The 13,287-nt window shown below is 34.6% G+C and overlaps 2 protein-coding genes across 2 annotated transcripts in view; one reads left to right on the forward strand and one right to left on the reverse strand.

The window, feature by feature from the left end:
- Positions 1-7,201, forward strand: part of LOC117120575 (protein ADP-ribosylarginine hydrolase-like) — a 9,817-nt gene extending 2,616 nt beyond the window's left edge. Inside the window, exons 3-7 of the mRNA XM_033265600.1 lie at positions 655-708; positions 926-1,021; positions 2,131-2,206; positions 3,633-3,917; positions 4,704-7,201. Coding sequence (XP_033121491.1) covers positions 655-708; positions 926-1,021; positions 2,131-2,206; positions 3,633-3,917; positions 4,704-5,109 — 917 coding nt within the window. The 3' untranslated portion in view covers positions 5,110-7,201. The remainder of the gene's footprint in view (positions 1-654; positions 709-925; positions 1,022-2,130; positions 2,207-3,632; positions 3,918-4,703) is intronic.
- On the reverse strand, positions 5,220-12,646 carry LOC117120576. The gene is made up of 3 exons (XM_033265601.1): positions 12,495-12,646; positions 10,659-11,622; positions 5,220-8,745 (listed from the first exon to the last, which is right to left on the reverse strand). Exons 2-3 carry the CDS (start codon positions 11,602-11,604, stop codon positions 8,654-8,656), a joined length of 1,038 nt encoding a protein of 345 aa, XP_033121492.1. The 5' UTR covers positions 11,605-11,622; positions 12,495-12,646; the 3' UTR covers positions 5,220-8,653.
- Between the last annotated feature and the right edge of the window lie 641 nt (positions 12,647-13,287).

Below are 13,287 nucleotides of genomic sequence, written 5' to 3' on the forward strand. Positions count from 1 at the left end.
AATAAATATTTACAATAGATTTTAATGGTCAACTTGTTATCAAATTTTACGACCAATTTTTACATACATTTGTGAGTGACGGTGTGTAATAGACATGCAAAACAAACATTAGTGGTTAGCTGTACAGTGTAATTATCTTTGAATATCATTTTAGACTGATTCATTCATATGCTTGGTCATCTTGTAATCATTTAGAATTCAACAGTTTTTAATAATAGGGTCCTTATCTCTAACACTTCTAGATGTAGTATTAAATTATAGTTGCCATAGACCCGGCTTCATACACTCTCGCTTAAGTAAATTTCAAAGGAAACTGTTTTCCCAATTTTTCTTATTGTTTAATACTGCTGTGATTGTTTACAGCTGCTGTGATTTTTCTTCAATTTCTTCAGTGCTTTTAAAGCCCTTTTGCTCAGAATTTTTTAGGCCAGTTTATAGAGAATAATTATAATTCAAAATAGACAATAAATAACTTTACACATAATTGTCCGATTAAGGTCATTGAGCCCTCATTATAAGGTTAATGACTCTATTGATAGAGTACGAGTTTACAGCCCTTTTGTGATCTTGGGTCACATATATCTAAATATTCAAATAATTGTATCTATTCTCTTATAAAATGCTTTATTTGTAATTTGTTTTTGTTTTTTCTAGAGAAAGACTGGCCAGTGAGTGATGATACAGTTCTTCATCTTGCAACTGGTGAAGGTAAGATTCATACTGAGAAAAAAGTAGATAATAAAACAACCCTCAAGATAGTAACCCTCAAGATAGTCACCCCTTCCCACCCAAGATAGTAACCATCAAGTTAGTCACCCCTTCACCACCGTAGAGAGTAACCCCACCCCACTTCCAATCCAAGATAGTAACTGTTTATATAACATCAATCATTTACCAGATTTTTTTGTGATGTTGTATCTTGTAGCTCTCTCAACTGGAATTGAAGTGGGTGAAAAATTATTCCTGGAAATTGCTTGGCATTACGTCAGAGGAATGAGGGACATGAGTGGCAGAGCACCTGGTATGTTAACCTCTGTCCACACTATAAAAAAAACTGGTGTATGCCATATAATTTCATGAGGTGCCTATATATGGTCATGAAGTGCCTATATATGGTCATGAAGTGCCTATATATGGTCATGAAGTGACCATATTTAGGCATGTCACATGTTTTTGTCAATTAAATTTTGATAGTCTGGACAGGGCTTACACATGGTAAAAGAAAGCAGCTTAGCTCAGTCGGCTAATTTGGTGGTAGCCACTGTGTGTTCGCTGAACCGTGGAGATCTCTAGGTGTTTCAGCTCGAGGGCTGAAATACAAATTACAATAGCGCATTGTCTTTTGGATAAGACGTTTTAGCCGTTAGTCCAGTGTGCATTTATGGCCCATGTGCATGTTAAAGAACGCAGTACACTCTTCGGAAAAGAGTAGGGGATTGTCTCCTGGTGTACTGGCCAATCACCACCAGAAGGACCCCACTGGAAATAAGTCTTCTTTTAAACTTTGGTGGGTTATCCTTGGTGTTTACACCGAATGAATCCAATATGGAATGTTTCTATGGAAATCAAACCGGCAAAATTTGAAGTGCCTTTCGGATTCTTTACCAACTGCTCGAGCTAAGTTGCCTAGTTGGTAATGGTTGGTTACCAGTTAAGCCATTTCTTGCTCAGAGAGAGCCCACACCGAACAGGGGAATACTGTAGGCTGGTTTTGGCCTAGGAGTGTGCAAAACGGCCTAGGGGGGTGGGGGTGTGCAAAAATTGAGTATGCGGAACTAAAGCACTTTTCCAATGAAAACGTTATGGTAAGTTTTGTAGTATTTTAACTTACTCAGTGGAACTAATTTACTGCCATGTGTGAGGGGGAGGCATTTTGGGATAACAAAACACAACTCCTTTGCAAGATCAGATAAACTTGCTTTCATGTAAAATATGAGCTACTGTAAACTGCAATTCAACACCATTGTAAGCAGGTTGTTTGCAGATAATAATGTACGTCTTCTACAGTAGGAAACAACGAGTCATTCTAATTCACACACGCTTTCAATGATTTTTTTTTTCTATTGATTCTAAAATAATATTTTTATTGTATTATTTTTACACTATTGAGCAAAATATGCTTATTTTTAGGGGGAACAACATCTGCAAGTACAAATATTTTGTCTAGAAAAACACCACCGACCTATATAGTCCCTTTTAATAAAAGGTAAGATATCGTTAATATGTATTTATAAATACCAGATCACTGGATCTATAATGTGGCAAACATGCACAGTCTCTGGATAAACTAATCATCTCATTTATATAAGTTCAAAGGTTACATTTATGTTCCTGCCTCATTGTGTCAGGAAGAACAATGCATGGAAAAACATCCTTTGTTTAGGCCAATTCTTCTTCAAACCTTTTTATTCATTTGTTATTTCCCAGCAAACAAAACCTTATTTTAATATTTGTGAACATTGCGAACGCTGCAGCAGTATTCAGTAAATAATGTTAACACAAAAATGCAGCAAATGCTATAAACAGGGAGATGTAAAAAATATTTGTTAAATCTCCCTGCTATAAACATGTATTTATGGTTCTACCAAACAATGCTTTGAATACCAAATTAACATTGCAACAGAGCTGAGTTTATTCATAATTTTTTCAGCCAAATATAAAGAAATAACAAATTAACAAACCAACTGGAGAAAATATAACAAAAAATGGAGACAACATAAACCTGAAGTTGGCAGGGATTAGCAAAGTAATTGAGAGCATTTTTTAATTTTAATTTCATGATAATATTAAGTTTTTTGGGGTTGAACAAGAGCATTCCTCAAGATACAAGATGTTTGGCAGATTATGCACCAGGGTTGTAGGCTGGTTTTCTTTTTGTCTGAGGTGTGCGAAACAGCCTTATTCACTTTGGAGAATAAATGGGTACCTGGTAGGAGGTGAATGATTCAGAATGAATTAGTAGCAAAGATACTAGAAACACAAAATAGAGTTCTCCACAGAAAAAAACTGTTCCACCGAAATGCATGGTAGGAATACAAACAATGGGACGCCGCATACGGCTGGATCTAAAAATCTTCTGCCACCATTACATAAATGTGACTATATAATCTCCTTTTGCGGAGGTTGAAATCGTTGCCATTATCCATAATATACAAACAAGTAGGCATAAATAAATCAAAACGATAAAGGACAGACACAAAAGCGCACTCTGTTTAGAGGAAAAGTTTTCCTCCATTAGTGGAAAAAGAAGGGTGCTGTGTGCGTCTGGATATATTTGGCAACAGAAAGGTGCCCTATATGTCTGGACCAAGTATAGAAAATTTGCATTATAAAACGAGAAGGGCACCGCGTACGTCTGGACCAATTTCCGCCTCATTTTTGCTATGCGAGTGCTCTATCTTGTATTTCTAGTATCTTTGTTAGTAGTGCTGATTGCATGCATGACTAGGAATATTCCCTCAGGGAGCGGAGGGGGTTGCACATTGTGTATGATTGATTCTATATCCAACAATCAGGGGAAAAAGCGCTGCGAGACTGGTGAAGACCACTATACAAATGCTAAAATTAATCAATAAAAAAAAAATAATGTATCTTTATGCGAAATGTTGATTTACAATATTTGTTTTTATCAGGGGTGGTGGATGTGGGGCAGCTATGCGTGCCATGTGTATTGGTCTTCGCTATCCCGAACCTGATCAACTGATGGATTTGATAACAGTTGCTGTAGAGAGTGGACGTATGACTCACAATGTACCTGTAGGATATCTAGGCTCAGTGGCTTGTGCCCTGTTTACTGCGTATGCGGTGCAAAGGAAACCCGTCCATGAGTGGGGTGCAGGGCTGATGAGTAACATACCGAAGGTCCTGGATTATGTCATTCAAGTCGGTCGTGATGTTCAACAGAACAAAGATAATTGGTAAGCAGTGGTTGATTGAAAGAGGTGGGAAGGGGGTGGAGAGAAAACCCTAAGACTCTGCCCATACTATGAAATTTTCTTTGACAATAAAAGTAATGTGTGCACAAATATAGTCATGATGTACAGTACCTATATATGGTCATGATTTTAATGACCATATTTAGGCGTCATGTTTTTGATAAATCAAAATTGATGATCTGGACAGGGCTTAAAGCAAGCTCAGTTCACACTCTCAAATTTTATGTCACAAATGTGTGTGATGTGTCCATATATGGGTATGATGATGTCATACTACAGTACATCCAAATATGGGCATATCACACAAATTTGTCACACAGAATTTGATAGTGTGGAGTGGGCTTAAAACATTATAATGATCCTCATTAGCATCAATGTGCACAGGTGTGTACCATAGACACATGCATAGACCTATGGTCAGCAACCTTTTACACTCTAAAACCCACCCAGGATCCGAAAACTCATGGTACACCACTGGCGCAAAGTGTAAATTTGTAAGGTGACATGAATGGGACATTTTATTGAGTTATTTTTAACAAGGTTTTGTTCAATGTTTTCATAGGAATCTTAATATTTGTTGGTGTTAATTACAACACTTTCTATCATTTTTGAGACCCAGATTCAACCTGGTGACCCTCGAAAGTTCATCAACAACCCAAACAGTAGCCATAGACAGACAGTATAAAAAGGAAAAAGGACGTTATATTTATGAGAAACATTTTCTTTTTGTATCCAAAACATTAACTGAAAAAAATGTTGTGTTTATAGGTCATACTTTGTTGACAAGTGGAACAATTATTTGGAGCTCCGTGGAATATCCGATGGCAAAGGTTTGCCAACGTTTCCAGAAGAATTTGGATTCATTGAGAGAGATGCCTTCTATAAGTCAGTTAGTCATTCCGGATGGGGTGGATCCAGTGGGCACGATGCTCCCATGATTGCGTATGATGCGCTTCTAGGGGCAGGTGAATCATGGGAAGAGCTTTGCCTCCGAGGAATGATCCATGGTGGTGATAGCGACTCGACAGGTGTTATGGCTGCATGCTGGTGGGGCGCCCTCTATGGAATGGACAAAGTACCAAATAATCTTTACAAGAAGCTTGAATACAGAGAACGACTTGAGAAGGTGGCCAAAAACTTATATGAACTGAGTCATGGTAATGAACAGAAGTGAAGATATTGCAGACTATATTATTATATAATTAATAATGATTATAGGAACAATGGACACAAAAATCAGCACAACAGCCATTTCATCATGTAAAAAAAGCATTTTATTATTTGTTATGCTTTCTTTAATCAGGGTGTAACCATTCTTTGACTAGCACTGATATCCAAGGAAGCCCTGGTACATAAATATAGCAAAAATATACATATGTTTACAGATGTACCTAAACAATTTAAACACAATCATATACTGTATTAGACTATACTAAAAAAAAAAAGCAGAAAAATGATACCTTAAAAACCAAAACAAAAAAGTTCAACTACACCAAATTATTATTATTTTATTTAGCCATCATTTGAAAATGATATCTGGCCATCTCATAGGTGCAATGTCTATTCAATGTTGTGTCTTCTCACCCTAATTACATACCATACCATACTTTACCTATTTAAGTTAAGATTTAAGTTAAGACTATCTCCTTTTAGACCATATTTAAATGTGTGCATCCAATAGTTGTAAGGTATTACTAAATACATATAAAGGCATCTATTTTTAAAACTCATTAATAGAAAGAGAACCAAAATTGTTACGAATGTTGTGAGAAAGGTTGTTCCAAAGATGAGCAGCTCTGGTATGAAATTTGAATTTGAATGAGGAACAATTAAAATATTTGATAGCTGATTCCTAGTAGGGTAAAACTGATCAAGAGTGGGTGAGTGGTTGAATGTGATTTTAGAAGATAGATACTCAGACGCATTACAATTTTCATGAACAGGCACATCCTTAGCCCGGAGCCTAAATATAAAATAGAATAAATATCGATTTTAAAAATGAAGATACAAGTCTGAATTAATACTGTAGTAAATACAAAAACTTAAATAATATTTTCAACAGACACCAAAAATCAGTACTGTTTTCACTTGATGTAAATATTTTTTTTTTCTAAAATGTTTATTTATTTATTTTAATCTTGAAATTTTTAATAAAAAATATTAATTTTGCCTGATTTTATATTATATAATTTTATATTATATAGTTAATATAAATCTTTAGTAAAAATAATGGCTTTGAGACCCCGTTTTACAAATAATATTCTTTTGAATGGGAAATATATTTGAAATTAATCAATCATTGTGACACCAAATGATTGACTATGAATATTTTTATAATTGCAGTGTTAAAATCAATGTGAATTATATAAAAAATATATGAATTATATATAAATTATATTAAAAAATATATATAATGCTGCTGTACTCTTGTGCAATATTGAGACAGAAGGCAAACTTTGGTGCATGAATTTCTGGCTCTATACAAGATCAATATATTACCATCTAACATCTTGTTACTTTGAGGAATTTGAAATGGCTGCCAAGATGGCGACCAAACGCTAGTATTGCTACATTTTAAGAGGTGTAGGAATACGGTGTCCCCCACTAAAGAAAAAAAAAATCACTTGCAGATTGCAGAAATCTGAGATGGCCAACACTGCCCAGAAAATGAGTCGCCATGACTCTCTATACTAATTAGGCCTTCTAACTAATGGAGCCACATCTGGGAGTGGCTAAAATTAAATTTTGGTAGACTCAGGAAACAGTTAAATTTAACTGTTCCCTGGTAGACCAAGGTTCCAATATGCTTGACTAAAATAACAAACAAAAACCCCCATAAATAGTTGTTCTATGTACATGGTAGTTATAGCCAAATTTCAAATTCTTTGAAGGTAGTGTTATATTGTGAATATGAATCTAAACCACCCAAAGAGCCAAAATTATCTATTCAATTACTTTTTAAATGCCTAATCCATGTAGAACACAGAAAGAAGATTTTGTATTGTATTTTAAGTTATATATGTTATGAAAATAAGACTTGATAAAACATGTGAATTAATACTGTTATTTATTGTGGTGGACATATTCCAGATATGATATATTGAAAAATGTCTACCATATACTGTTCATATACCCTTCACTGTTCATATATAGCATAGCATTTTTATACAGTATATTTTACCTCATATTTGTACTGCTTCACTCTACCTATGCTGCCAGTATAGATTGTTTATGGAAGCTTGTGAAATTATATTTAATTTAGTCAACTGAGTGGTATTGTGTTTTATTTATATCTTTAGGCGAGACGTTTTTTTATACCTTGTTTCATGAACTTATTTTAAAGATCGTCACAGGATAGCGGAAAAATAAAATAAAATTTTGTTTTCTTATTCAACAAATAGTTTTGCCAAATACATCCAGATGTAGGAAAAAATAAAAATAAAATTTTAGTGGTGGATGTAGACAGTGTAAAAATTGGATGGGTAAAATGCTTAAAATTTATATTATTAGGAAGAAATATACATATCTTATTTTTGAAGATTTCAAGGCAGCGGCGGGAGTAATAAAAATAAAGGAAAACTTCTATTTCTTTCTGAAATTTACACTTTCTCATGGTGGTGGTTGCACTAATTGGCCAAATTTAAATTTTATTCGAAATCATCATTACTGGCGGGCGGCGGATTTGTATAAAAAACGTCTCGCCTTGACTAAACAGGGCTTCATCTGCTTTACTAATACAAAATCCAAATTTTTCGTTAATTTAATTTAGTTTAAAAACATGAAAACAGCCATAGCTTGACATGAACCCTTTCCAGAGTTTCAATCAAAGTTAACAACTGACCAATCAGAATATTGCTAAATGTAGTCCACACGCAATGTGTGTCCCACAAACACGCATCTTGACGTATACTTATGCTATCTTTTTGTAGGGCCTCAGCAACATCAAGGGGCGGTGCTTTGTGGAAATGTTAATTTTTTCGTTCTACTGGGTAAAGCCGACCTCCTAAGAACTCCAAAAATAGAAGTATAACAGGTGTAGAAAAATAATGCGAGAATATGGTAGAAAAGGTCCACCATCACATTTTAAGACATGCCGCGTTAGGTCATGAAGAAGAATGCTGAACTACCTCAAGCTCTATAGAACAGTAGGAAACTCACAATCACAGTCATCGACATGCAAAAATAACAACGTTTAGTAGTGAAACATCCGAGTCTTTCAAAGTAGAGCGAGATTATAGTATAGTTTGTGTTGTGCCTTGGTGTTCCCTGCAAACTAGAGGGCTCCCTTTGCTTTTTCTCACCCTGGTGTTACAGCATCAATTATAATCTCCTTTGGCTTAATATTTTCTTTCCTTATAATGCTGATCATGTTCAGTGGCGTATCTAGGAGTGTGCCCCAGTTGCCGTTGCTGCTTCCCCCACCCCCCGCAATTGAAAATGTTCAAAGCAAAAAATATGCTAAAGAAGTTAAAAAGTCATCTCATATCACCTTATTTTGTAAGTTACCACCCCTTACTCAATCACTGATCCCCCAAACACTTCACCTTCGCTCCCAACCTACCCGCCCACTCCCAATTTCCAAACTCCTGGATATGCCATTGGTCATGTTAGCCATTGGATCTTCACTCTTCTCCACTGTTTTCTTGGTCCCTTTTTTGCTTGGAACCAGGGGTCATTCCTTCTTCAGTTAAGTCTGTGCTTTGGATTCCCTTGTATCCTCAGTCAGTTCCCTTGGCTTGTTTCTCCAGCATCATTTGGTTCCATTCTTTCATCACCCTTGATCTTATCACACAATCTTCTGCCCATTTACCTAAAATTTTAATATAAAATTATATTACCAATTAACAGAAATATATTTTCAACAAATAGGCTCTATGGTAAATAACATTTTTGTTGTAGTTTTTAATGATAAAAATTATTAATATATAATTACATGAAATTAAGGGGTCTCAATGAACATGGATGACAGATGTAATCATTCAACATATTTTTTAAGCATAAGTATGTGTATTTTGGCAGGTGGTACTCTAATTATATGAAATCGATTAAAAATCACAATACCATCAAACTTTTTACAGTGGGTACCCTACGTAGACTAGTAATAATTAATAATTAATCAGAAATTTCATCTAAATAAAACAATGCAAGTGTTGGTTGAATATAGGTGACATATTTCTACTGCACATATGCTTATATATTTCATATAATATCATATCACTTATTCTGCTTAACATAAAAGTGTAAATCTGCAAGGCAGGATTGCCAATATGTTATTTAAAAAAAATAAAATAACAGTCAAAATGGCTCCCCACACAGAAAAACTGGACAACGAAGAGGATTACATAGTCAAATATATAAAAGTTTACATTTAAAAAATAACACTGATATTAATAAAAATGTTCAATAGCTATTTAAAATATTTAAAATTGATTTAGATTAAAACATAAAAACAGTAAAAAATAATAATTGCTACATACGGTAAGGAGTGCCTTTAATTGTCTTTTTTTTAAATAATATAATTGTATGGAAAATAAAATTATTTGGGATTTGAGAATCAGAGTTGATTGGTGGTTGAGATAATTGCCTTTCTAACACTAAAGCTCTGACCAGACTGATGTTTATGCCCATATATAGTCATGATGTACCTATACATGGTCATGGCATGATGTCATCATGACCATATTTAGACATGCTGCATGCATGTTTTTGTCAAATGAAATTGGATATTTTGGACAGGGCTTAAGGTTCCTTGAAAGAAATGTCAGGAATTTATTAACCAAAACAACACCCCCTCAGGCTTAGTGGAGGATCCCAAATAATTAGTTCTCAAGACTTGGTTTTTAGAGCATCAAGGGTTCCAAACGGCCACCCCCTAGGTGGTCTAAAACCACATTTTGGACCATACTAAGCCATGAAAACTCTCCCCGTGAACCCTACAATGGGGTTTATACGCCGGACCGTCGACTGAGGCTTTATCGGCCCCTTGGCTCGGACCCTTCCATAGGACATTTCGGCCCCCCCCCCCTTTGTCGGCAAATTTCTTGCGCCACCGCTGGCTTAAAAGTACAGACTCTTAATTTTTATTTAATTTTTAGGAGACTTAAAATTAATTATTATTTATATGTTTAATGCCCTTCAGATATTAAAATAAATAAATAAATAAATAAAAATAAATTAATTAATTAAAAAAAAAATAATAAAATAAAAAAAGGTATGAAAAGTCTTGCCTTTACATTGTAACTTGTTAGGACACCTTATACCTGTCTCTTATACACATCTAGATGTGTATAAGAGACAGGTGTTACAGCATCAAAAGGGTTCCAAACGGCCACCCCCTAGGTGGTCTAAAACCACATTTTGGACCATACTAAGCCATGAAAACTCTCCCCGTGAACCCTACAATGGGGTTTATACGCCGGACCGTCGACTGAGGCTTTATCGGCCCCTTGGCTCGGACCCTTCCATAGGACATTTTGGCCCCCCCCCCCTTTGTCGGCAAATTTCTTGCGCCACCGCTGGCTTAAAAGTACAGACTCTTAATTTTTATTTAATTTTTAGGAGACTTTTAATTATTATTTATATGTTTAATGCCCTTCAGATATTAAAAGAAATAAATAAATAAATAAAAATAAATTAATTAATTAAAAAAAAAATAATAAAATAAAAAAAGGTATGAAAAGTCTTGCCTTTACATTGTAACTTGTTAGGACACCTTATACTTACTGTCCATGTTCTTTTGAACTGCAAACTCAGGAGGGTATGCGTTGTTTGATTTGGAGTGAACTTCCAAGGTATATGAATCGGTATTAAGACTTCGCATCTTGTTATGTGGTACACCATTAAAGATGTCTTGCCTAAGAGCATGGCCAAGTGCATCGTACATGGGATTACGTTCCGGCTCAGGGGATAACTTGGCTGAAGAAGAAGCAGATTTTGCATCAGCTGTCATCGTTTCTTTTATTTCATTTGCTTTTATTCTTGAACAAAGTTCTTCACCGTAAGTGTGTTTAATATTCGGTGGGATAGAGCTTGCGCTAGAACGAGATGAAGTACTTGATAATTCTCCTCGTAATTTACCATGGGTAGGGGATGAAGTGGAACTTATCTTTTTACCCTTATATGCGAAGAGGTTCCCAGTAGTAAGGATATTGCCAACACCTTGGTAAGACCCCAATTTCACTCTAGGCCGACAACGTTGATAGTTGTAATCGCACTTGTCATCAAGGCCTAGTCGGTTGAATTCCTCGGCCATAGCTATATCCCTGGAATGATGCTTAATATCAGTTCTGTATGGTGAGTAAGTTCTTTCTGATTCGTACACTCCTGTCACTTTATGAAACCCTGTCCTCGACGTTTCTGATGCAGGCTCGTTGTTAATGTTAAACAAAAGTGCATCATTCTGCCGGTTCTTCAAGCGTCCCTCTGCGAATTTAACTTTCAAATCTTGCCGCTCAATAGCCTCTTTCATCAACCTGAGTTTCTCATCTGCCGAGGGTGGTCTGTAGGCAGTGGTCTTATCTTGTTTCTTTATGGATTTATTTGCCTTCTCGATTTCCTGCTCATTAACATTAGGTTTTCCATCGTTCATTTCTATTGATGTTCCAAACAAAGTTCTTGGAGCCACAGCTTCTGTTCGCTTGGACTTGAGGTCCATATAAGTGACAGCCATTTTATGGTGATAATGTACCTATCCAAATGAATAAAATTATTCTATTTAAAATGTGCTGAAAATAAACCAAACAGCTCTAACACACATCCTTACCCATTCGTATGAATATGTGAATTATTAAGTACAAATTATTTTATAATATGCTATTCTAGAAATTCTAATACAGTATGTTTAATTCCAATGGTAAGTTTGATGATTATCATAATTAATTGTAATTTGCCTAATTAAATCATTAATACAAAAAATAAATTTAAAACCTAATTGTTCATGAATACTTTTTTACAAAAATTATTTAAAGATATATTTTCAAAATTCCAAATCCAAAGAAAATTAATTAATCACCACCCTTTTTTATGCCCATTATAACTAAAACTTCAGCAACATGAAAAAAAAAACTATAACTTAAATTACAAAAACAAAAAAAATGTTTTGTAATTAATTCCAATTCATTTACTTCATGAATCATGAATAATCGGCAGGTTTTTTTTTTAATAAATGCTTTTTTTTAAATTTTAATAATTTTTAATATTACCGCCATACCTGCGAAAAACTTCTAACCATGAATATAATTTTCATTTACACAAAATGAATAGATTTATCCACAAAATGTTAAGAATTCTAAAGAGAAATCAAGACAATCATTATTGCCTGGAGCAGGCCTATAATATGTACAAACGACCTAGGCCGAAAACGACCCGCTTCTTCACTCTGTAGAGTCCAATTTGTGAGTGAGGCCTGAGCCTGCCTTAAGTTAAGCCTTAGCTAGCTAGACCTAAATTAGTAACAATTCTCCAATCATCAAATAGCCCTAACTGTAATTAAAGTTCGAGTGTTCTGGACATTTAAAAAAGTTTGATAGATGAATATTAGAATATGAAGAACTCACTCACCCTTCTCAACCTTGTAAAATCTCACTAAAACTTTGCTTAATCGGTTGTTATGGACAACAAAGTGTGTCACCTATGTTCGTACTTTGAGAGCAAAAATCGATATGGGAAGCCATTTCGGCCACAAAGTGGATATCATCCAAAGAAAATTACAAATGACGAACAAAAGAAAAGGGGATCACCAAAGGTGAACCAAATCACTGCCAAGTAAATTTCCTAAAGCACTGGGGCCAGTAAAATAAGGAATAATATAAATATAGGCCTAGGCTTGGAGGAACGTTGTAAACATTATATGCCTACATTATTCAATTCGATTCAACTTTTATTTCGGATGAGTTTCCTTCCATAGACATAACAATCACAAGAATAACAAGGCCCAGCACCAAACAGTATATACAAACAATATAAATAGGCTAAATAATATGGAATAAAATTGGTTATTATTTTAAAAGGCGATTGCAAAATACATTAGGCCTACTTTTTCTATAAAATTAATTGAAACACTAACAATCATGTTACGTTATTACGGAATAGATAAATTAGTGATAAAAGTAATTTGGACATTTTATTATTTATAAGCGTAATTTTAAACATACTGACATATCAAAACTTAAGAAGCAACATCAAATTCCGACAGAAGAATAAGATTATGTTATTTTTAGAAATAAATTTATTTGAATTGAATTGAAATAATTCACTAAATAATGTAGTTGTACTCTTAAAAATTATCGCTGAACAATCAAAGTTGATGTACAAAATGTCAAAAAAAACGTGGTGTCGGTGAGGATTTATATGT

This window comes from Anneissia japonica, unplaced genomic scaffold (assembly GCF_011630105.1).
Source record: "Anneissia japonica isolate Jap-2015-1 unplaced genomic scaffold, ASM1163010v1 scaffold3474_len973312_cov172, whole genome shotgun sequence".
In the NCBI taxonomy this organism is placed as follows: domain Eukaryota; kingdom Metazoa; phylum Echinodermata; class Crinoidea; order Comatulida; family Comatulidae; genus Anneissia; species Anneissia japonica.